The following is a 23,547-nucleotide window of genomic DNA, read 5'->3' as shown; positions in this document are numbered from 1 at the left end:
GTTTTCCAATGAGAAATTCAAAGAATTTTAATGAAGTACATTCGTCCTTTGGGTCTTTGTGAGGTCCGTTGCGCATCTCATCAGTAAATGCGCAGTGAATCAGCTCCCCCTCAAAGGAGCTGGCCTTTGGTCAAGAATCTCGAGAACAGTTCATCCTTTAGTAGTATGCAAAATATTGGAAAAGGTGAGATGATTTAGTAATAACCTGTACACCAAAGTTATGAAATTGTTGTGTGTTTGTTTACCAAGGAAGGAAAGTTTAGTTTTGTTTTAAATTCAGGTGGTGGTGGGAAAATATTAGAACCCCAAAGTCTTGATCTCCTTTCCCAAGTGTTCTAGACTTCCAGGTGCTTCAGAGTGAAGCCATGACTTACATAATAGATGCATAATGATGCTCCACAGGGGAAAAGAGAGCAGAGATGGGTCTGGAATGTTCTTCATGTTTTCTCTTCACATTCTTCCTTGATCAGCTTTATAGATAGAGTTAAAGATAGGAAGACACATTCACATAGAATGCTGATTGGAGTCATGTTTGGAACTAGAATTCTTATTAAAATCAAAATAAGTTATGTAAGCCTCTTGAACTTTGGCATAGGTTCTATATGAAGGGAACTCATCAAAGGCAAACACTTTTATTTGAGCCTTGCTTTCTATGATGGTTAGTGCATTTATTAGAAGGGTGAGCAGATTTCCTGCTCAGTTGGGTTTTTTGTTTGTTTGTTTTATTTTTTAATCCTTTAACAAAAATTATCTGTCAGCCTAAGGAATTCCCCAAGTTAAATTTCATTTCATTGCTCAGGAAACCAAATTATTATATTTCCAGATTTCCTCTTACTTTTGCTGCCATTCACAATGAGGGAGGAAAAAGTGGACTCCTTTGATGTAGGGGGGAAAAAGGCAATATATCACTTCTCTGAAAGAACATTTCTCAGTCTCTCATGTGAAAAAGGATTAGCACCTCCAACAAAGGTCCTGTGGATCACAGAATCGGCAGCAATACCAAACAGTATTCCAAAGGAGAGGAAAAACTGTATTTGAGCAAGAGTGTTTGTCCTGGCAAACAGAAGCTTTTTAATAACTGCAAATCTGAGATAATGGTATACACTCCTCAGTATCGCCCCCTAAATCCTCAGACAGCTAGTTTAAGTGGAGTGAAGTCAAACTTTGTTTTAAAATAGAAATATAGTCTTACCAAATGCAGTTTTTTCACAGTATTGGTTCATAAGGATTATGCATTTATGGATAACATTGTTTGGAAGATTCGTCTTTGGCCCTCTCTTGTTCAACAAAAGTTTCATTATAAGGTCACTTGCCTCCATTTTGCATTAATAAAAGTTATTCAGCAACCTGTTAAATTAATTTATTAAGATATTAACTTAATGTTTATTAGAAGAAAAAAAAGTCTACCCTGACTTTCCAACACATTAAAGAATCTTTATACAGTAGTTATGAGGAGGCTGTGGGAAGTAAGAAAATATTAATTTGTGTGTGGCAGAAAAGCCAAGAGGGAAGTTTGTTTGTTAAACAAGGCTGGGCAAAAACTATGCCTTTTCCAGACCTTCACTTGTTATTTCCATTCTCTATATGATGTTCTCTAAAATTGAGAGAATGAAAAGACTCTGATTTAAAGTAATAATAATAACACCTTGTACTCATGTAGCACTTGAGACTGTCTAAAATCCTCTCTGCTAGTCTGAAGCTTCAAAGTCTGGATATCTTTGGCTCCCTACTTTGCTTGATCCTGCTTGAATGAAAGACTCCAAGTGGGAGGGGAGAAGGGGGCCGATGGAGCTAACAGTGTGAGCCCCAAGATAAGGTATATGATGCCAGACAATCCTTCAGAGTTTTGTTCCAAAAAGAAGTTCTGGCAACTCTTACTTTAACGTTTGAAATCAAGATTATTTTGTCCACATAGACACCTCGAGAAGATTTTTGTTAATTTAGTTTTTTAAGAACAAATTTTGGTCTTCGGTAGCTAGCCTGTAACCCTCTGACCTTTCAGTAAATATCCAAGTAAAGCTTTGAAATTAGGGTGTTTAGTGTTTTATGGCCCAGAATAAAAATCTCCAATTCTGTTTCCAAATAGTGTAGCCTCAACACATTTTATTAAGCTCTTGACACATTCAGCCATGTGTATTTTGTAAAGTTCCTATGGTTATTGTTTTACAATAGCTGCTTCCAGAAGCATTGTAAGGGTTTCAATTAATCAGCCCTTTGTGTGCTTCAGACTATGCAAATTTATCACATCAAACCATTCAACTGCTCATGGGAAAGCCGTGTAAAAACTGTATTGTCTTCTAGCGCCTCCTCTCATTTAGAGTGATGTTTTAATAAGAAAGCTAATCAAGTTTTCTTATGCATTATTTATCTGTTAACATGTAAGGAAGAGCCGAATTAAAATTATATCAACGGGGATATGGCAAGTGATGTGATAGATCTGGAAGCGATTCAACAACAGAACAAAGCTAATATGATTCAACAGTTTTTGTCTCCTCCCCTCCCCCTTGGGATTATTTAAGGTGGTGGTGTGAGAATAAAAGAAGGTTAATTCAATAACTGGAAAGGGGGAAAGGAAGAAAGGAGTAACCACCTGTGTTAGCCTTCACGTTTTGATTTAGAGATTTACATTTCTGAATATGTAAAGGCTTATCAAGATGCGTTTGTTCAAAGTAGAAACATTTCTTATTTAACACGAACAGTCAAACTTGAAAGCATTCCTCCTGCTCCTTCGGTCCCCGTTTACCACCATATTCATCAGCAGCAAGCTACTCTGCCCTGGAAATCCGCAGCCCAGGTCCTGTGAAGTTCTGAAGTTATTAGGAGACACCGTCCTGATCGTGTGAAATGATCTGAACAGCCCAGCGGAGTGAGCTGCTTTTCGGTCTCTTCAGCCACAGTTAGTGCAACTGCATCTGCCCCTTCCATTCATTAAGTTGGTCTCCTTTGCGTTGCTAGTTTGCTTCCTGCTGAGAGTAATTAGGTTTCTTATATAATAATAATTCCTTGTATTTAGATGCCGCCTTTCTCTGAGGACCTTAAAGTACCTCTCAGACATTAGCTCATCTGTTCTTCTAACACAATTGCCTCATGAGATAGGTGCTAATTATTCCCATTCCAAAGACCAAACAGCTAAGGCTCACCAGAAAGTGGTGCTTTATCCCCAAGGTAACAATATCAGTTGAACAGCACAGAGACAAATTAAGGTCACCCGATTCCAGGATGTCCCGCCCTACACAGGTCTGAGCGTCCAAGGAGTGGTGAGCCCATTACAGATCGCATCCCCCCGGCCCCCATTTATGAACCTCATTAATACCGGGCATTGATACAGTGATCACTCCTTCACCAAACACCAACCCTCTTCTTGCACTAGGACTGATAGAGAAGCATCGCAGCATCATTTCACCTTTGGTTAGTGACAGAGTGTTAAACTGTGCAGAAAAGTCTTGTCTAACTGGTACTCGCAGAAAGTAAAAGTAGGCAGTTTAGACTCTGATTAGTGTTATTTCAGCAGGACATACTACCTGATTTGCTCTGCATCTCTTAGAGCATTAGAACGTGGTAAGCTGAACTATCCAGGTGTTTTCATGGTCAGTGTTCAGTGAGGCTCCTCGGCGTGGGACACCTCTCGAGTGGACTCAGGTCCCTGAACCTCTTCGTATCCCCCGCCTCCGTCACAGCATTTGCCATGCAGCTTATTAACTGAGGGCATCGAGGGAAATGATTCTCTCTCTTCTCACTCAGAAAAGGAAGAGTGAAAATATATATCAACCTGAGAGTGATAAATTTAATCCAAAAGTGGTTACATAGAAGGTAGACTTGCTAAATAAAAATTTTTTTAATTAAAAAGTGAAGTAGAATGTGATCTTAAGGGGAGACCTGGCTATCAACAAAAGAGAAAACCCTTTGCTAGCTGGTTCTCAACACGTTAAAGTCACACCAAAAACAGCTCTCAGATTAAAGATGTTATTACAGTTGTCTTTTGCCAGTTGTTACTTGCTTTCCTGTCTTTATATGGTAATATAACGCTTTAGTTTTCTTCCTTATCTTTTTTCTCACGTTCTTACCTTTTTTTTTTTTTTCTATTTGGATTGAGATGGATCCATTACACTAAGACTAGTTAAAAAAAAAAAAAGACTCCACAAATGACTTTTGAACAAGTGAGTGGCTGTTTACAATTAGAAATATTTTCTAAGAGTGATTTGTCAGATTAACTGGACTTTTGCTGGGTATTCTTAAAATGATTTACGTGTTCTGCGAGGCCACAGAAATAGAAATAACAAATTGGTGTAAGAGCCTCCAGTGTAGGGGCCGTGACACAGAGAACCGTGGCAGTGGGTCCCCAGATTTGCCTTTCCTGTGTGGCTTGGCGGTGAGATTTGTGGCTTCCTGAGACTCCCTAAATTCTTTACCTTTACAACTTGAAATTAAGATTGACGGTAATGGAGTAATATTTTATTGACTGGGTATCTGTAGAACCTTTCTGCTCTGACTTTCTGTGTTTCAGTTTTTCCTTGTTGTCTGTTTTCATTTGTTAAAAGTTCAGTAGTGTAATCTGTGGTCTAATTCCCATTTGGCCCCTATGAGGGCATTAAGTGTTCCCGGGCCTGTTAAACTGGTGTATTTGCAATTCACTGCCAGGAGGTTGTGCTATAAACAATGGAGTCGAGACACCAGCGTGAGCCGGGGGATGAAATTTTATTTTAAAATCTGAAATGCTGTGTAAGCATTTAAGGTATGAATCAGTAATTGTTTCACAACAGCTTCCATTAGATATGGTTTATTTGTAGTCCATCCCCTTTTCAGGGATCCAGGGGAGTGTTAACACACTGAAGCGTACTGCATATCATTTACATTTTTAAACCAGTGTTAAAGGAAAGTAACTATAACTTTTAAGAGTTCTAAATATTGGAAGAGATTTTTATGCCTCTGTCCCTGGAGAAACCAGAGTTTTAATTTTTCATTTGAAAAATAAGAAAAAAACCTTCCTACTTTAATTAAGGATTTGAATAATTCTGAAACAGAAATACCTTTAAAAAAAGAAAGAGAAGCCTGGTTCTAAGATTGAGAACTCTCTTCCCCCCACCAAATGAATTCAGTAAAATACAAACTTTAAAAAATCATTTGTCTAATTTGAGATTCGAGATCATCAAATTCTGTCTAAATATTTTGTTTTAACTTCTAAGCTCATTATGGTTTCTTTGTGTTAACTTGTATTAAAATCTGTCAGCTATGACTGGTCTCATAAGCACAGTCAGCGGACCAGAATAAGTTAATTATTTACTTGTGTCACTAGTGCTCTTCATCTAATGAAATGCACAGCTGTGTTAGATCTGCAGTTGGATGTGTAGCTTCCATTGTTCCGCAAGTCAGCAGAGGGTAGAAGCCGCAATGATGGAGAGCCCTCAGTTCTTTCTGCTGTTCTGGCTTTCTGTGTCGATTTCATGGATCTTTTATCATTCACTTTCACACAAAACAAACAACACAGGCCTGTCTGCTATGGGAACCATCTTGGCATATAAAAGGGTTTTCAGAGCCTAAAGTAATTTTAAGTTAGCTAAGATTTAATTTTTGGCTTACAGGTGCCCTTGATTCAGATGTGGCCAAAGCCATTCCTATAATGGAATGAAAAAATCTGTAAGTGACTTATATAACCAATGTATTTTTAAACTGCAATGTCAGAAAAGGGCTGATAAGAAAATAACTTCCCAAGAAAGGAATCTCTATACCAAATATTAGTCAGATTTCAAGCAGAGTTATTGGGAGATTCAGATTTCAGGGGAGGTAGCATTGCTTTCATTTTAATAACAAAATGAAGTTAAATTTGCTTGATTAAACTTGTCAGCTAAGACTGAGAATACAAAATGCAAATCATGCCACTCCTTACCCTCCCCCAATATGAGTGTGTCCTGCTTCCGCAGTGGGTTTCTGTACCTCCTGCACCTCACTCCCACCTTCTCTTGTCGGGGGTGAACAGGCAGCTTCCTCTCGAGCAGACGCCAGTATCCCCCTGTGAACTGCTGCTGAAGGGGTGCCGAGGCTTTTCTTCAGTTTTGTTTCTAAGGGATGTAGCTGAACCTTCCACCTCCTCACCAGCCAAAGTGACATTCTCACCCAAGCACGTCCCAGGGACTGGCCTCTTTAGGCATTGCTGTTTTTAACATCTTGTTCACTGCTAAACAATGTTGTTGTCGGTTGTACCTAGATTTACAGTTTGATCTCTTTCAGAGTAGATTTCCCAGTAGCCCTAGTGTTTTGTCAGATAATTTCAGTGTGGACAAGATGGATTTTTGGAGGGAAGAAAGGAGGGTCACAGACTCTGCTTGATTTAAATTCTAACACATTGTAGCTGAATTTGAAATAAAGTGAACTGAATGTTTCTGGGCTTAATGTAGGAAAGCATATGTTCTCTATAATAAACAATACAACTTCAACCAAAAAGGCATGCTCTAGAATTCAACTTCGTGAACCGAATTACCATATTGTTTGTAGCCACTGGAAATCTGAACATTGATAACCGATGTTAAATAGGCAGATGGCACTCTTTTTCTTTAGACTTCAGGTCTTGGTGATTATAACATGCACAAAAATTTTATTTTAAAATAGTTTGAGTAATTATGTAGAAATCAAACTGAGGAAAGAAACATTTCTTTGAGAACAGTTTCTTTTCAATAGGTGCAGATGGTTGATAACTTTGTATACAAAGGAAAAGAAATTTCATGTTAAGAAATATAAAAGCATCTTTTTCTTGGTCCAATGCCATTGTACACTAGTTTTCTAATTCTGAATTAGGTAGCTTGTGGTGAACAATCTAAATTGTACCCGTATAGTCGTTCTACCAAGAAAGAAATCAGAGGAATTTAAAACTATTTAAGCAATAAGATCCCTTACAGGTTAGAATAATATTTGGGGAGTAATAAAGTACAACTAATTTAAGAGACCATCAGTAGAGTGCAGAGAGTTGGTGGGGTTTTGTTTTGTTTTCATTCTTAGAATTTCATTTCTAATTCCAGCCTTTTCCTCCAAGAGTAATTTGGCATTTAATTTTCTTGTTCAACTTTAAAACTTCAATCAGAGGTCACTTTTCTAACGTGCCGTAAGCTATAGGAATTACAGTTCCCTAGGGCAGCTTAGGCTTGGCCAGGGAAGCCCTGGCAGAAGCCAGCCCACCAGCCAGGGCTCGGCAGCCAGTAGGTAGCCCTGTCAGCACATCAGCCACTCACAAGGACTCCTTGTCCCAGGTTTTAAAACCACAGTCTAAACACATCCCTCGCCCAGTCAGTTCTGGTGGTCAGAGAACTCGCATTCCTGTGCTGTGGGTACGGTAGGTAGCAGATCACAGACTGGCTGACAAGGAGCGAGATTGCCGCTGACTTGCAGCGTCAGGAACGATGACGGGGCTGGGGCGTGGGGAAGCCACTGCTCTCCCCTGTCTGGGGCAAGAGAGGCCGGGCAGACGGCCTGACGGCACATTGTGTGTCGTGCCAGAAGGCCGACCCGCAGGCTGCAGTGCCTTTCTGCAAGGACAGTCGTTTTTGAACTGTTCGTGTAGCAGGATTGTTGGAAGTTGCTTTTATTACTCTTGATGGAGACCACGGAGAAGGTTTGAGAGCAATGGAAATAGAGATGGCAGTGGGGAGATCCCAATTAAGTACTGTGTTCTTCCTTTCTGCCGGTCGGCTCTACGCGTCATGAAATCTTCTCTCCCCCAGGTGTTTGTGGCTTGATCGTCCCTCAGGAAGACATGCCATTTTGTGATTCTGGCATCTGTCCGGACATCATAATGAACCCCCATGGCTTCCCATCTCGAATGACGGTCAGTATGGGTTTTTTTTTTTTTTTTTTTGGTTTTTCTGTTTTAAGAAGGAATGTTATCTTTTTTTAAAAATTTTTATTTATTTATTAATTTATTTTTAGCTGCATTAGGTCTTTGTTGCGGCGCACGGGCTTCTCATTGCGGTGGCCTCTCTTGTTGCGGAGCACGTGCTCTAGGCGCACGGGCTTCAGCAGTCGTGGCACACGGACTCAGTAGTTGTGGCTCACGGGCTCTAGAGCGCAGGCTCAGCAGCCGCAGCGCACAGGCTTAGTTGCTCCGTGGCATGTGGAATCCTCTGGGACTGGGGCTCAAACCCGTGTCCCCTGCATTGGCAGGAGGACTCCCAGCCACTGCGCCACCAGGAAAGCCCAGTTAGTACGTTTTTCAGAGGCGCTGCCTTTAAGGAGAAAGGCAGGCAGTTGGTTTGTAGTGAGCGGAGGAGATGGGGCCCTGAAACTGATTTTCAGAAAGGGCCCTTTTACCTCTTGCCAAATAAACAGGTTCCTAGACCCTGACAATGTGGGCTAATCTCCTCTACAGAGGGGGTGTGGAGAGGTCTGGGCTTCCCTTCGAGAGCAGTCTTCTGAGTGGTGAACTCACCCCTCAACAGAAGAACCCCATGTATCAATGTATCTCCCTTTCTGTGGTTACCATTCTGTCATCCTGGCTCCGACACTTACCAGCTGTGGGACTTCAAAGTTGCTTAACCCCTCTGTTTCCTCAGATGTAAACTGAGGGAGGTAATAGTACCTATCCCATCGGGGTTTTGGAGGCGTAAACTTAGGTCACAGTAAGAGAGGATAAATATTTGCTACTACTGATTTATCACTCTTATTAATAGTAGTAGTCTTATAATCTTTTGGAAGAAATAGGCCAGAGCTAAATAAACAGACAGAATTCCTAAACCACAGGAAGGTGCTCACTTAATTTGTTCACGTCCCACAGGTGGGAAAGTTAATCGAGCTGTTGGCGGGCAAGGCCGGTGTGTTAGACGGCAGATTCCACTACGGCACTGCGTTTGGAGGCAGTAAAGTGAAGGATGTGTGTGAGGACCTCGTTCGCCACGGTTATAACTACTTGGGGAAAGACTATGTTACATCTGGCATCACAGGGTGAGTATGTGTTTAGATGCCTTAAAGGAAAATTACGATTTTATTAAAGTAAAAGTATTAAAGTAAAAGTATGATTTTATTAAAGTAAAAGTATGATTTTATTAAAGTAAAAATATGATAAGGCATAAGAGCCCTTAAGATATACGGCTTTACTCCTTTAAGAAATCTGGTACAAGAAAATCCAGATTTATGGTGGACGTCGCAGCTAAGCTATGGTGGTAGTGATTTTACGGTATGTGTGTACCACATCAACACGTTGTACACCTTACATGATGTTATTTGTCAGTTATATCTCAGTGAAACTGGGGGAGGGGAGAAAAGAAAGTCCAAATTTAGAAAACTAATAAACTAAGGAGTGCTCTTTTGCCAATAAGGCTCCCATTTAAAAAGTAGAAAAGATCTTACTTACCAAAACAGGCTTTCTACACAGCTTTTAAAGAACACATCAATTGTCTATAATACAAAATCTCTTAACTGTTGGCCTTTCTCTGCACTACTATGATGAATATCAGATACTTAGTGCTCTGACAGATAGCCTGAGGCCTAACATTTGCGCGTTCATTCACCAATGGCGTGTTAAACACCTAACATGTGCTAGGTACTAAGTATGTAACAGTGAACAAAATAGACGTGGTCCCTGACCTATGGGGCTGACCACTGAGATTTGTTACTAGACATTAAAAAATAAGACAAAAGGTAACTTCTCAGCAGGGCCTACCCCGACTACTTACTTTAAAACCACAACTCAGTGTTGCCCATTTCCTGCTGTATTTTTCTCTGTAGCATTCATCATTATCAAACAATGTAATAATACCATATAATATCATTATCTGTCTCTCCAATGGGAATGTAACCTCCATGAGAGCAGGGCTTGTCTGTTTTGTTTACTGTTTTATTTCCAGTGTCTAGCACAGGGCCTGACATACAGCAGGCACTCCATAAATGTTTGTTGAATAAAGGAATGAAAACAAACCAGTACAAGTACAAATAGCTCTCACCAAAATGAAACCAAAGAATAGGTTAGAAGACCCCTGTGAGGAGGTGGCTATTTCAGTGGAGATAGGAAGGATGAGAAGAGACATTTGGAGAGTGTTTCATGCAGGGGAGAAGCGTGTTGAGCACCTTACAAGGGGCAGAGCTTGGGAAGTTCAGGGAAGTGGAAGAGGCAGCGGCTGCAGCCTGAGGGGAGGCTGGAAAGCAGCCTGAAGGGAGACAGCAGAGCGCTGGGTCTTCCTGGTTCCCTGGAGAAACAGACGTCCCTGAGGTTACCCTGAATGATCAGGTTTTCAAACTTGACTCACACATGGTTTTAAAGGATCAAATCAGTTGCTTAAGTTAAGACCCACTTACATAGTTTATGCCAGATAAAACTCTGGGACATGGCATTTATACCGTTCTTCTGAGGTTTCAAACTGCTTGAGCACAAGTGAAACTCAGCGTGGAAGCATGTGTGAGAACACAGAGCTTGATGTTAGTGCTGCAGATAGACTATCCAGATATGATGAAAATGGCCAAAATCTGTATCTGTTAAAAATATTGCCTGCTTTCTCAAATGACCTATCTAGACTCTAATAATGTGGATTTCTTTAGGTGTATCATAGTTGAGATGTTATAGGAAATCGCATTACAGGAAAAGAGTGATGGTCCATTTCAAAAATGATTCAGTGAAGTAACTAAGGTCCATTTCAAAAAAACAGTTATCACTGCTAAACTGATCATTTTAGTCTTTGCTTTTCATCCAGAAATAATGCAGTAGTTGACCAGAAAGTATGCAAAACCAGTGAATCAATTCGGTGGACCTTCTGAACATAATTTTACTGGAAGATTTGGATGGATTGTGCTCTGCTTCCTATGGACAGCTGTAGGCTCTGTCTGCACCACCTTCCCCAGTGCCCCCAGCCAATAAGCATTTTCATTTCTTTGCCATTCATCTCAGTTGCAAAGTTTGAGAAATACTACTTTAGCTTGTTAGTTGAAAGTTCCATAAAGGGCTTACAAACATATTCACCCACCAGCTTTCATCCCTTGTCACATTTTCGAGCATAGATGGGAGGAAGAATTGGATATGGCTTTATTCAGTTAATGATAGAATGGCATTAGGTGACAAAGTTCTAGAAATTCTACTATGAGCAGCCATACAGTGGAGGAATTAGAATCATTTATTATTAAAGCTGGAAAGAACCTTAGTCTGACCCCCTTGTTGTACAACTAAGAAAACTGAGATAAAGAGGTCATGCAGGGACTTCCCTGGAGGCGCAGTGGTTAAGAATCTGCCTGCCAATGCAGGGGACACGGGTTCAACCCCTGGTCTGGGAAGATCCCACATGCCTCGGAGCAGCTAAGCCCGTGCACCACAACTACTGAGCCTGCGCTCTAGAGCCTGCAAGCCACAACTACTGAGCCCACGCACCACAACTACTGAAGCCCATGCACCTTGAGCCCGTGCTCCGCAACAAGAGAAGCCACCGCAACGAGAAGCCCCCGCTCACCGCAACTAGGGAAAGCCTGCGCGCAGCAACGAAGACCCAACGCAGCCAAAGATAAATAAATAAAAATAAATAAATTTATATTAAAAAAAAAAAGCTTTCTACTGTCAAAGCACTTAAATATTCACTCTCTTTTTAAACTCTTACTACAGATTTTCTAAAGGCTCATAAGTCAGCTCTGTGACAGACATTTACTGAGTATCGGTTGTGTGCCAGGCAGGGTCGTTAGTGCAGGGGCCACAGTGACAAGGAGATGAAGCGCTTATTCTGCGGCGTTTACTTCTTCTGGGGAAAACAGGCGATAATTAGAGAAATAACAAATGTGTACTTTCATAGCAAACGGTGACAAGTGCTCTGAAGAACATAAAACCAAGGTGAGAGTTGAGACTGCATTGGCACTGTGATGCTGGGGTGGGAGGAAGGCGCCTCTAGAGAATGTGATTGGGGCGCAGCTCTCGGAGGAGGTGAAGGGTTTGGCAGGGCCGTGTGAATACCTGGTGGAAGAATGTTTCAGGCAGAGATGACAGTAAGCGCAAAGGCCCTGGGGCAGACGGGCTTGCTACATTTGAGGAACAATGAAGAGGCCAGTGCTGCTGGAGTAGAATGAGCGGTGAGGAAGGCGAATAGCAAATGAGTCAGGTGGACAGGAACCAGGTTGTGTTAGACCTTGCAGCCGTGACACTGTATTTGGGTGATGCAGAGTCTGAATGTAATGGGAAACCACTGGGAATTTAGAGGAGAAAAATGACCTGCTATGATTTATGATTTAGAAGGAATCACTCTGGCTTGTTGTGTGAAGAATAGATTGTTGAGGGATAAGAGTGGAAGCAAGGAGGCCAACTGGAGGATTGTCTGCAGTAGTCCAGGCAAGAAAGGATAGTGGCCTGACGAGGGTGGCAGCAGTGAAGGAGGGACTGTCTTGTTCACACTGTTTCACAACCTGTTTAAATTTTTTTACACTATTTTTTTAATTGAATGAATGATTCTTTAAATTCGATGGTGCTTTACAGTTTTCAAAAGTTTCACACATGATTTCAGATAATCCCATAATAACCCTTTTTTCCTACCCCTGTATTGCCCCTCCCCCTTCCCTTTCCCCACTGGTAACCACTAGTTTGTTCTCTATATCTGTGAGTCTCCTTTTTTTTTGTTTTATTCACTAATTTGTTGTATTTTTTAGATTACACATTAAGTGATATCATACAGTGTTTGTCTTTGTCTGACTTATTTCACTTAGCATAAGGCCCTCCAAGTCCATCCATGTTGCTTCAGATGGCAAAATTTCATTCTCTTTTATGGCTGAGTAGTATTCCATTGTGTGTGTGTGTGTGTGTGTGTATGTGTGTATATATGTGTATATATATGTGTGTGTGTGTATATATATATACACACACGGGCAAACACACACACACATACACCACATATCCATTCATCTGTTGATGGACACTTAGATTGCTTCCATACCTTGGCAATTGTAAATAATTTTAAAATTTGTATGGAAACACAAAAGACCCCAAATAGCCAAAAAAATCTTGAGAAAGAAGAACAGAGCTGGAGGAATCATGCTCCCTGACTTCAGCCTATACTACAAAGCTACCATAATCAAAACATTATGGTACTGGCACAAAAACAGACACACAGATCAATGGAAAAGGATAGAGAGCCCAGAAATAAATCTACAAACTTATGGTTAATTAATCTATGACAGAGGAGGCAAGAATATACAGTGGAGAAAAAGTCTGTTCAGTAAGTGGTGCTGGGGAAACTGGATAGCTACATAAAAAAGAATGAAATTAGAACATTCTTTAACACATACAAAAATAAACTCAGTGGATCAAAGACTTAATGTAAGACTGGATACTATAAAACTTCTAGAGGAAACATAGGCAAAACACTCTTTGACATAAATTGCAGCAATATTTTTTTGAATTCGTCTTCTAAAGCAAACAAAAGCAAAAATAAACAAATGGGACCTAATTAAACTGAAAAGCTTTTGCACAGCAAAAGAAACCATCAGCAAAACGAAAAGACAACCTACTGAATGGGAGAAGATATTTGCAAATGATATGACCGATAAGGGGTTAATATCCAAAACGTAAAAACAACTCATACAACTCAACATCAAAAAAAAACAAAAACCCGATTTAAAAATGGGCAGAAGAACTGAATAGACATTTCTCCAAAGAGCACATGCAGATGGCCACCAGGCACATGAAAAGATGCTCAACATTGCTAATCATCAGGGAAATGCAAATGAAAACCACAGTGAGAATCACCTCACACCTGTCAGAATGGCTGTCATCAAAAAGAACACAAATAACAAATGTTGGCGAGGATGTAGAGAAAAGGGAACCCTCATACACTGTTGGTGTGAATGTAAATTGGTGCAGCCACTGTGGAAAACAGTACAGAGGTTTCTCGAAAAACTAAAAATAGAACTACCATATGACCCAGCAATTCCACTCCTGGGTATAAATCCAAAAAAAACAAAAACACTAATTCGAAAAGATACATGCACTCCAATGTTCATAAATTTTTATTTCTTAATTGAACAATGCATCTTTTATTGCATCCATGGTACTTTTATATTTTCAGCTGTAGCATATTTGTTCACTGCAGACTGAAAATCACTCTTTTCCATTCATTCAGTCATAAACTTGTTTGTAAACAAATAAGGGCCTGCCAGTGATGAGTCCTAGAAAAGGCTGTCTCTTGTTAGCCCAAACTTAGTTTCTTAACCTAAAACTCTGACCTTTCTTGCAGTGAACCCTTGGAAGCATACATCTATTTTGGCCCCGTGTACTATCAGAAACTGAAACACATGGTGCTCGATAAGATGCATGCCCGGGCCCGGGGACCACGAGCTGTCCTTACCAGGTAAGAGAAAAGCATTTATAATGCGGTTAAGTCTACCTTGCATTTCTTGGATATAGCAATAGGCAGATGTCAAAATTTGGGGTGTTAGGCATCAACAAAAATCACATACATCTGATTAAAATGAAAAAATAGCAACCAAGTAAAAATCAATTCATAGGCGCAAGAGCAAGCCCACCATAGGTCTTGCCAGTAGTCTCCTAACAGAGTCATTTACTATGCACCAGTATAAATATGGTCCTATTTTAAAAGGTTCAAATATAGGAATATAGGTACACTTTACATGCACACATATCGATACACCTGCATGCTCCCATGTGTACACAGAAAACACATACATACGTTATTTGGTAGCGAGGCCACAACTGTCATTTTTTAAAACTGTTACTAGAGCATAAGGCACCTGTACTTGCATGCTTATTAGAATAAGCTCTGGGAGGTTAAGGTCCACATGTGCCCTTTCACCAGTGTGTCCTCAATTCCAAGCACGATGTCTGTGTGTTGATGAATGGGTACAGTTGTTGGGAAAGGGAATTTTAAATATTAGGTTTCACATGTTCTTAGTACTACATCTTCCAGTTGGAGAGGCAGGGTCTAGGGCAGTGGTTCTCACCCAGGGGTGACTGTGCCTCCCAGGGGACATTTGACAATGTCTGAAGACATTTGGGGATGTCACAACTGGCGGGTGGCGAGGAAGCTACTGGCATCCAGTGGGTGGAGACCAGGCATGCTGCTGAACATCCTGCAGTGCACAGGCCAGTTCTCACCACAGAGAGTTACCCAGCTCAGTCTGGCAGTAGTGCCAAGGTTGCCAGAGAGGGCGGGCCCGGGGAGACAGACAGACATGGATGTGATCTCATCTCCACCTTATACCACTTCCACCAGCCTTGGACACATCACTTAGCCCCTCTCAGCTTCAGTTTTTCTCGTATATGAAGTGGAGACAGTAATTCCCACTTTGCAGCATGCTGGTGAATGTCAGATGTTTTAAAATAGAATGTATACAGTGCCGATTCATGGGAGAGGCTCAACAAATATCCAGTTCCCTGCCCACTCTGACCTGGCACTGCAACTCTCCCCTGAATGCTGTCCCCTCCAGAACTTCCATTTCAATTGCAACATCCAAAAACTATTTCAGGGAATTCTCCGGTGGTTAGGACTGCACACTTCCACTGCCTAGGGCCTGGGTTCGATCCCTAGTCTGGGAACTAAGATCCCACAAGCCGTGCGGCACGGCCAAAAAAAGCAACAAAACAACAAAAACAAAAAAAAACTATTTCAGAGTAACATATTTCAAAATAGTTTCCTATTTTTTGCCTTGTTGTGTAAAAAACATTGCTGCTTTAGAATTACTTTTGTGTATTCCATATGAATCTGCCTGCAGTGTGTTTGTAGTCTGTAATCTCAGTTGGTTAAAATCCAAGTTTTGAGTTCTGCCCGCATGTGATCAGACCCCCTTCACTTGTCCAGTGACCACAGGTGTAGGGATGCCCCCGACTCCCACCCTAGATAAAAACATAGATATCGTGCTCAGTTATGAAGTGGCTACTATAATGTGTTTATTTAGACCCATTTGTAAGTTTTTCATAGGTAGATTTTCTTTCAACAAATAATCTACAATTTGATTTCCCATTGTAACTTTCAACAACAGAAGGTAACATTTCAGCATGTGCTGGTGTACACTGTGTTTACCTTCTGAACTCTTTGGGAAACTGGAGGCAACAACAAAGATTAAAAATGCTATGGAATAAAGCAGACAAGAGGTTTATAGTCCACCCCTGCTCAGACTACCTCTAAGGGCTGTCACTCCAAAATCAACCAGCCAGGGAGCTCACTTTTTTCTTTTTTCTTTTTCTTTTCTTTACTTTTTTTTTTTTAAATAATTTTTGTCATCAGTACCTAGGTGGGATCTAGGTGGGTTTGCCTGAGTTGTTTCAGAATCCCCCAATTTTACCTACATCTCTGGGTCTTGGATTCCTAACCTTTTAAAGTATTCTCAAGCCCAGCAGGTACATAAACCACAGGGAGTCCATTCAGGGGGCTAATAGCTTCCCAGTTCTCATAGAAGAAGGAACGACCTGAATGGGACACACAGAACTTTCCCACTCTCTGGGGAACCTCCCATCTGGCTCAGGTACTCCATCCTTCCAGATGATTCCTGATCTATTCCAAATTTTATAAAACTCTCTTTGCTTCTTTCCATGTTTAATTTATTTCTTAATAGTAAAGCTCTTCCCTGGAGCCCTGGCAATAACAATTGGGGACCCACGTTTCTTCCATAGTGCGTTCTGCTTAGTTTTTCTGCCTTTAAATAACAGAGAACTGAGACATCTTTGAAAGTACTCAGAAGACATTCTACCCTGATTTGAGGACTATACTGTGCTAATAATGATGATAGTGATGGTAATAGTAATGCTAGCACTGCTGCTGTTTTATATGATTATATATTAATTCATTATTATATCACAGAAGATTATGTAATTATTATTTCTATCTAATAATAATAATAGCAACCACTAGTGTTACATCTCTTCTCCTTTAAGCCTCTTTGGGATAGGTTGTCTAACATGCATTTTGCAAATGAGGCTGAGAGGCTGAGCAGCCTGCTTTTGGGCACTGTCTAAAAGCAGTTTGAATCCGGTGAGCCCACTCTGAAGCCTTGTGCTCTTAGCTAGCATGTGATGCTGCCTCTTTGTTTGTTTAGTATAATAATAACACATTTGTCTGACTTGTTTCGAAGGCAACCTACTGAAGGTCGATCTCGTGATGGTGGTTTGCGTCTTGGAGAAATGGAACGTGACTGTTTAATCGGTTACGGAGCAAGTATGCTTTTACTAGAGAGACTGATGATTTCAAGTGATGCCTTTGAGGTTGATGTCTGTGGGCGGTGCGGCCTTCTTGGGTACTCCGGCTGGTAGGTGGATACCACACGTCTCTCATACCACATCCCTTGCCTCTTAAATCACAGCTCAGAGTTTGACCCTGGATCATACCCACATATTCTGCAGCCTTCCCCATCCACACATTCCTGGAATTGGGGATTCTGTATGTACATGCCTAGTTTCTCTGCCTAATGTTCTGCTGTCTACAGCCACTAGAGTTTAAGCTCCCAAGGAGACTTTATTTTCTTTTTAATATTATCTCGAGTACCTTTTATAACACTATTTATCTGTAAAAATACTAGCAGATTCAGAATAACAGCATATTTTTAACTAGCAGCCTTTAGTAGAAGACTGTATTGAATGCCCTCGTTTAACCTCAAACCCAAAGAACCAGGTATGTTGCCCCAGCTCTTATAGCAAATTGGTGACAGAGCCAGGACGTTGTCTGTACTCTCTCTGCTTTACACTTGGACTGTGAATTCCATGAAGACAGAGACCACGTCTGTCTCAGTCATTCACTCAACAAACATTTAGTAAGAATCTACTAAGTCCAGACACTGTTCTAGGCCCCAGAAGTGCAGTGGGGAATAAGACGGATGAATGGCTGCTCACAGGGAGCTTATCTTCTAGCTCATTCTAACTCCAGTCTGTCTTGTTTACCCCTGCTTCTCCAGCCTGTGACCTGGTTGATGCTAAATAAAATATAATTGCTTAGGATTATCAATAGGTAAATTATGTAATTCATAAAGTTTGTAATTTCTGTGTAGAGCTCAGTACACAAAGGCCAGCTTAAAAGATGTTGCTACATATTTTTTTGTTGGTGTTTGTATAGTTAGAACACCTTTCCTCCTTGTAATGGTTCCACTCTACCACCAAAGGGCAGCTGCTCTGTTTAGGGTTAGTCATGATCCAGAGCCCCGAAGTACTCCTGTAGGCAGGAGAGCTGGTAGTTCCCCAGTCTCTACTCACTCTTCCATCAGAGATGAGGTCTAACAAGGATATAAGGCAGATGCTGCGGGGACAGGAAATAGCCTCTACTCCCTCATCAGCCCTCATCCACCCTCCCAGAGCCCCTTTTCCCTGGGCGGGGGTGGGGCATCCTCAGAAGGACAGGGTTAGGCCCAGATAAGTGTTCATTGCCAGAGTCTAGGAATACAGGGGCCACCTTTTTCCCATCGAGCCCCCCATCAAAGGCTCCTTCCAGAAAGAGCCCCAACTTTTTGCCATCTTACACTGCCAGTTTCTTGGCGAATGAAAGCAAATCAAGAGTCGGAATGAGTGAGCTTCTTAGAACACAGTATACACCTTGCTAGTTAAATGACAAAACCCTTTAGGCAATTATTTTATGGTTTTTTTGGTGTAGAAGAGTTAATGAGAAGAAATCGTTGTCTGTTTCTTCTTGTCTGTGAAGAAATAGTTTCATTTTAAAAACTAACGCAAGAGGTGGCTATTTGCAGTTCGTTCCTTTCATAAGGTGGCAGGGATGAGGTGACATTATTCTAAGCATAAGCCTGGGTGTTTCTTGTATCAGTGACATGGAGCAGATGTTTCAATTCTGAGATGTCTTTTTGTCTTTTGAAATGCATATTGAGTTTGCATTTTATTGTCCTGGTTGTGTAACAACAGCAACAGAAAAGTATAATAGGAAGGTGCCTGGAACCTAGGTCTTAGGTCTTCAAACTTGGCACAAGGATTTTTAAGTAATTTATTTTGAAAAGATGGTGCAGAGGAGTCATTTTATTAAGAATAGGGATCATGAAACTTCAAAAAGAGTTTCCTTTTCTTCTCCATTCTCTTCACATTCCCTCCCATGCCCCCTAACGGAAGAAGAAAGAGAGAGAAAGGGAGAAAGAGAGAGAGAAAAAGAAAGGAAGCAGTAGACCAGCTTCCTTCATGCTCTTTGAAAACCTTCCCCTCTCTTCCTCTGAATACTCAGGGAAACTAACATAAACTGTAATTGATCCCAACATTCTTCTGTTAAATTCATATCTCCTTTCCTGCTTCGTTTCTGTCTCATTTAGAGATCATCTGATGGCAGTGCCTGATTTTGAAGCTCATGTGTTCAATGTGTATTGTATTTGAAATCCTTTGAAAGAGGACTAAATCAGGTTATACTGTTTAAGGGTCTTTACTGTAATTAAACAGACCTGGATATACCGTATGTCTGATTTTGAGCGGCCTACTTATACCCTTGTTGCCAACAGAAAAAAATCCTCACCCAGTCTGGTGGTCTAGCAGCCTGCTCGTGCTGCTCTCCGGCAGAGGAGCATAATGATGCTGTCATTTTCCCATCGTTACCTGATCGTGTGTGATGGGTTGTGCGGGAGGGAGCACGGGCATTTGTTGGAGGAAGTCGGTCTTTAATGAACAGCACAATGGAGGCTGAGTAATTAGAGCAGTTCAGAACCTTGAAACTGGCCTTTTGTCAGTGATTTGCACATTAGTAAGGCATTGCTATGGGGATGTTTACAGCAAGACTGTTGTTCTGCAGAAGACACGGAGGGCATAAGTCACAAAAGAGAGGAAAACTGCTGGGAGAAGAAAATCCCTATTAAGATAATTAGCTCGTAGAGGATATTTTACTGGACAGTCATTCCTCATGTGAAGCCACAGCCTCCTTCTTTTGCTGCTTTTCCCTAAAAAATCAGTTTATTTTATTGTTGTTTGGGTCAAGTTTCTTTCTTTGGAAATCTTTCAGAAATAGGGTAAAAATTTTAATATTTTTCTTTATGTGTGTATATATATATATACACATATGCATGTATGTATACACATGCATTGGAACATTTTAAATGTTGGAGAAATATTGAATAATAGAGAAGATGAGTGGGCTTTCTGGATTATGAATCAGCACATATGGAAGTTTTAAATGGATTAGCTTGACCTGAAGTCACCAGGTAATGTACTGGACAGGAGAATCAGCAAGAAGTTGCCCCAGTTAAATCCATTTCTCCAGTTTAATTAAAGCATGAACATGATTCCTGGGTAAATTAGATCAACCCAGGCACGTTAAAAACATAATTCTTAAACTATAATGCATTAAAGAGGTCTTTAGGTAATCTTTTAGGAAAAAGTCATCCACCATGTTCCTATTATTACTGTTGATGGAATCAAATCTCCACAGTGCTTGTTAAGGCCTCTGCAAGTCCCCTAGTGGGGACACAAGCACAGGTCCATCATGGTTCATCCCTTTTCCATACTCTTCTCCTCAAGAAGTTCATATCTGCATACTCACCACCACATTCAAATTCTCTGCCTTAATGCTTTTCTTTTCTAAAATAATAAAGCTTTATTTTACTGATGGTGGAAATGATCCCTGCTCTTTGTAAAATATTCAAAGTTATAAAAAATGTTAATGATACATATATAAAGAAGAAATACAAACAGTCACACTAATTCCTGCCATCCACAGATGACCACTATTAACATTTTAGTGACTCTTTTGGGGACATCTCTGTTTGCCAGTAGTCCTGTACCCTTTTTTATTTTCAGTCATGAGCCCTTTTGAGATTCTGATAATAGTATAAAAGTAAAAATACGTACACCAAAAAATCTTGTTACATATGATTTTGGGGCTTCATACATTTACTGAAACCCATCTGAGGAACCCCCCTTGTGATCACACTGTTTAGCAAACTGCTTTTTCTACCATGCAGTGTGTCCTGGACACCTTTACATTTCACTAATGTGGGTCTACAGCATCACGTTTAATGGCTGCACAGGATTCTTCTGCATAAATGTCCTGTAATCACAGAACAAACTGCTTATTGGACACATGAGCCATCTCCTGCTTTATGCCGGAGTAGTATGCATATGCTACTATGCGTTATAAGTAGTGTAACCGTGACATTCTTGTGCACGTATTTTGCCACTTTTGTGATTACTCAGTGAAATAACATTTGTGTCTATGTTTGTACACACATTGCCTTACTACCCTCCAGAAGGGCCTTTACCGTTCACTAAGGACTCTCCCTCTAGTCCCCAGTCAGCACTGACTCTTCTAAGCCCTGTTTGCTGTTCCTCTTGCACTCATTTTGCCCCCTGTTAACTGGGAGGACCTAGTTTTCTACATATTAAGTCTCAGGATTTTTCCTGGAAACCTATTGTCCCAGATGCCCCAGACCCTTGAGGTATAGGGTAAGGTCCTATTTTGGTCTGAAACCTGAGAAAATAATTCACTTTCTCCCCAGGGACCCTTCTTTAGTTGTTGCTATTGACTAAGATCTAGGTTCAGTTCACTGGCTCTTCCTGAAGGAAAAGAAAATCCTAACTGGAAGGGCAGGCACAGTGGTTAGGAGCAGGTGCTGTTGTGAGGGTTAAATGAGCATATACGCACACACACACACAGAGGTTCCTTGGTTTCGCACAGGGGTCGGCGCGTTGTTAAGTGCAGTGGCTTCCAGGACTAAGAGAAATAACCACGCTTGAAGAGTGCTGGAAAAATAGGTAGCATTTGATTGGATACCACCTTTCTATATGAAAGTCTTCTCTTTCCCATCACACTTCAAGCATTTCAGTGACAGAAATCAAATTGAGCATCTTGTCTAGAATAGTATAGAGTAGTAGGTACTTTTCAAATACATGGACATGGATTCAATCGGTTTGGAACTCTTTCAACAATAAAAAATGTCTAAATCTGAGTAACTTTCAGACGGTTCAGATTTCTGGGCCTCATTCAAAATAAATACATAGGCAGATATTTTGCATTTTAAAGAGAAAGGTCTAGAAGTGTGGAAGTACTGATTAAAATTCCATGCTTTTAAAACTGGGGGAGTGATATTGTTTTGTTCTTTCTTTTGCTGCCTTGGATGCTTCTTTTTGTTTTGGGGGCACATACATACATATTTGATAGTGTGACTGAACACTGAGGAATAGAAAACGAATGAACTTGATAGGATGGTCATGGAATTTTCAGAGCAAATCCTCACTTCCTGTGTGCAGGCCTCTACCCCTGAGTTGCTGTCCGTCTAACACAGCTGGCTTGGGTTTCAGGTGCCATTTCTGCAAGTCGTCCTGCCACGTGTCCTCCCTGCGCATCCCGTACGCCTGCAAGCTGCTCTTCCAGGAGCTGCAGTCGATGAACATTATCCCCAGGTTGAAACTGTCCAAGTACAATGAGTAAGGATGGAAAAAACGGTTCCATTTCCGAAGAGAATTGTCGGTATGTTAAACACAGTGGAAAGCGGAAGGATGGAAGGGATGAGGACCTCTTCTGCTCCTGGGAATAATTCTTTTGAATGTTCTCTCTCTCTGCAAAAAAACCAAACAAACAAACAAAAAAAAAACCCCCACGAAATTGATGGAGAGGCTTTTTGTTACATTAGGAGACTGGCTGAACAACCTCGATCAACGGGCCTCGGGCCACGGAGGAGGTGCCAACGATGTGGACTAAAGTCTCTCATCCGTGTACCGAATGTGATTCACAAGTGGATATGACCTAAAAGATAAATAAACTTTTATTTATGTTCTGGTATCTTGAAATTTACTCATTAGAAAGACCTTCCTCCTTAAAAAAAAAAAATGTTTGGGGTTAAATAAAACTCAGATTCTTATGAAGTGGGAAGGACGTGAAGAATCTTTTTGAGTTGGTTGACTCGGCCTTTGTCCAGGAGGCTGATCTGAGTAGTATCTGAAGGAAGGACAACTGCGGGAAGCTGGGAAAGCGAATGGTAAGAGGGGTGCGGTCCTTATCTTGTGCAGTGAGGAGATGAATTTTCCCAACAATTGAATCTTGTCTGTATATACCCAACTTTTTAATTCTAACCTTGGTAAAGATAATAAATGTCTTCCTACCATCTTAAGCAAGTTTGCCAAGGATGTCACATTTTCTTAAGGACTGCTACTCTTCTGAACCTCCGTGATCATACCATACAATAATATTTGTTGAATATCTGAAAATAATTCCATGGATGTTCTGTAAGTTTTCTGTCCTTTCCATTCCTGCCAGGCTGTTAGCTGTCCATTTTGTTTTTAATCTGACAGCCTTCTTCATCCAATTCTAGGTTGTTCTTAATTGCTCTGCCCTGAAGGCAGATAAATATTTGTGTTAGGGATTGTTTATAAAATAAGTCAGAAAAGCTTTGAGTAATGGTCTAAGGCTGCATTCCCAGCATGTCACGTTGAACATGTCCCACAGAATATTAATAGGTATCATACACCAACAGGAATCAAGGTCCAGTGTCAAATAAGGTTGAAAAACTGCGTGTATCCCAGTTAAACATATGAAGGACTTTTTCAAAGCCTTTACCAAGCTGCTGTGTGCTGGGACTCTTCAAAAGAGGGAGGCAGGCTAGTCACTGACTTGAGAACCCAACCTCGACAGTCTCACTCGGGTGTAAGAGTCCTCGAGGCTTCACAGGACACGCTCCAGGGGAGTAAAG

General features: G+C 40.9%; 1 protein-coding gene across 1 annotated transcript in view; it reads left to right on the top strand.

The window, feature by feature from the left end:
* Positions 1–22,640, top strand: part of POLR3B (RNA polymerase III subunit B) — a 117,975-nt gene extending 95,335 nt beyond the window's left edge. Inside the window, exons 24-28 of the mRNA XM_007165735.3 lie at positions 7,710–7,813; positions 8,759–8,925; positions 14,175–14,288; positions 17,026–17,199; positions 22,160–22,640. Of these exons, the coding sequence (XP_007165797.2) occupies positions 7,710–7,813; positions 8,759–8,925; positions 14,175–14,288; positions 17,026–17,199; positions 22,160–22,289 (689 nt within the window). The 3' untranslated portion in view covers positions 22,290–22,640. The remainder of the gene's footprint in view (positions 1–7,709; positions 7,814–8,758; positions 8,926–14,174; positions 14,289–17,025; positions 17,200–22,159) is intronic.
* The last annotated feature ends 907 nt before the right edge of the window (positions 22,641–23,547 follow it).

This window comes from Balaenoptera acutorostrata, chromosome 11 (assembly GCF_949987535.1).
Source record: "Balaenoptera acutorostrata chromosome 11, mBalAcu1.1, whole genome shotgun sequence".
In the NCBI taxonomy this organism is placed as follows: Eukaryota; Metazoa; Chordata; class Mammalia; order Artiodactyla; family Balaenopteridae; genus Balaenoptera; species Balaenoptera acutorostrata.
The sequence above is the reverse complement of the archived record's forward strand: the minus strand, read 5'-3'. Positions and strand labels throughout refer to the sequence as shown.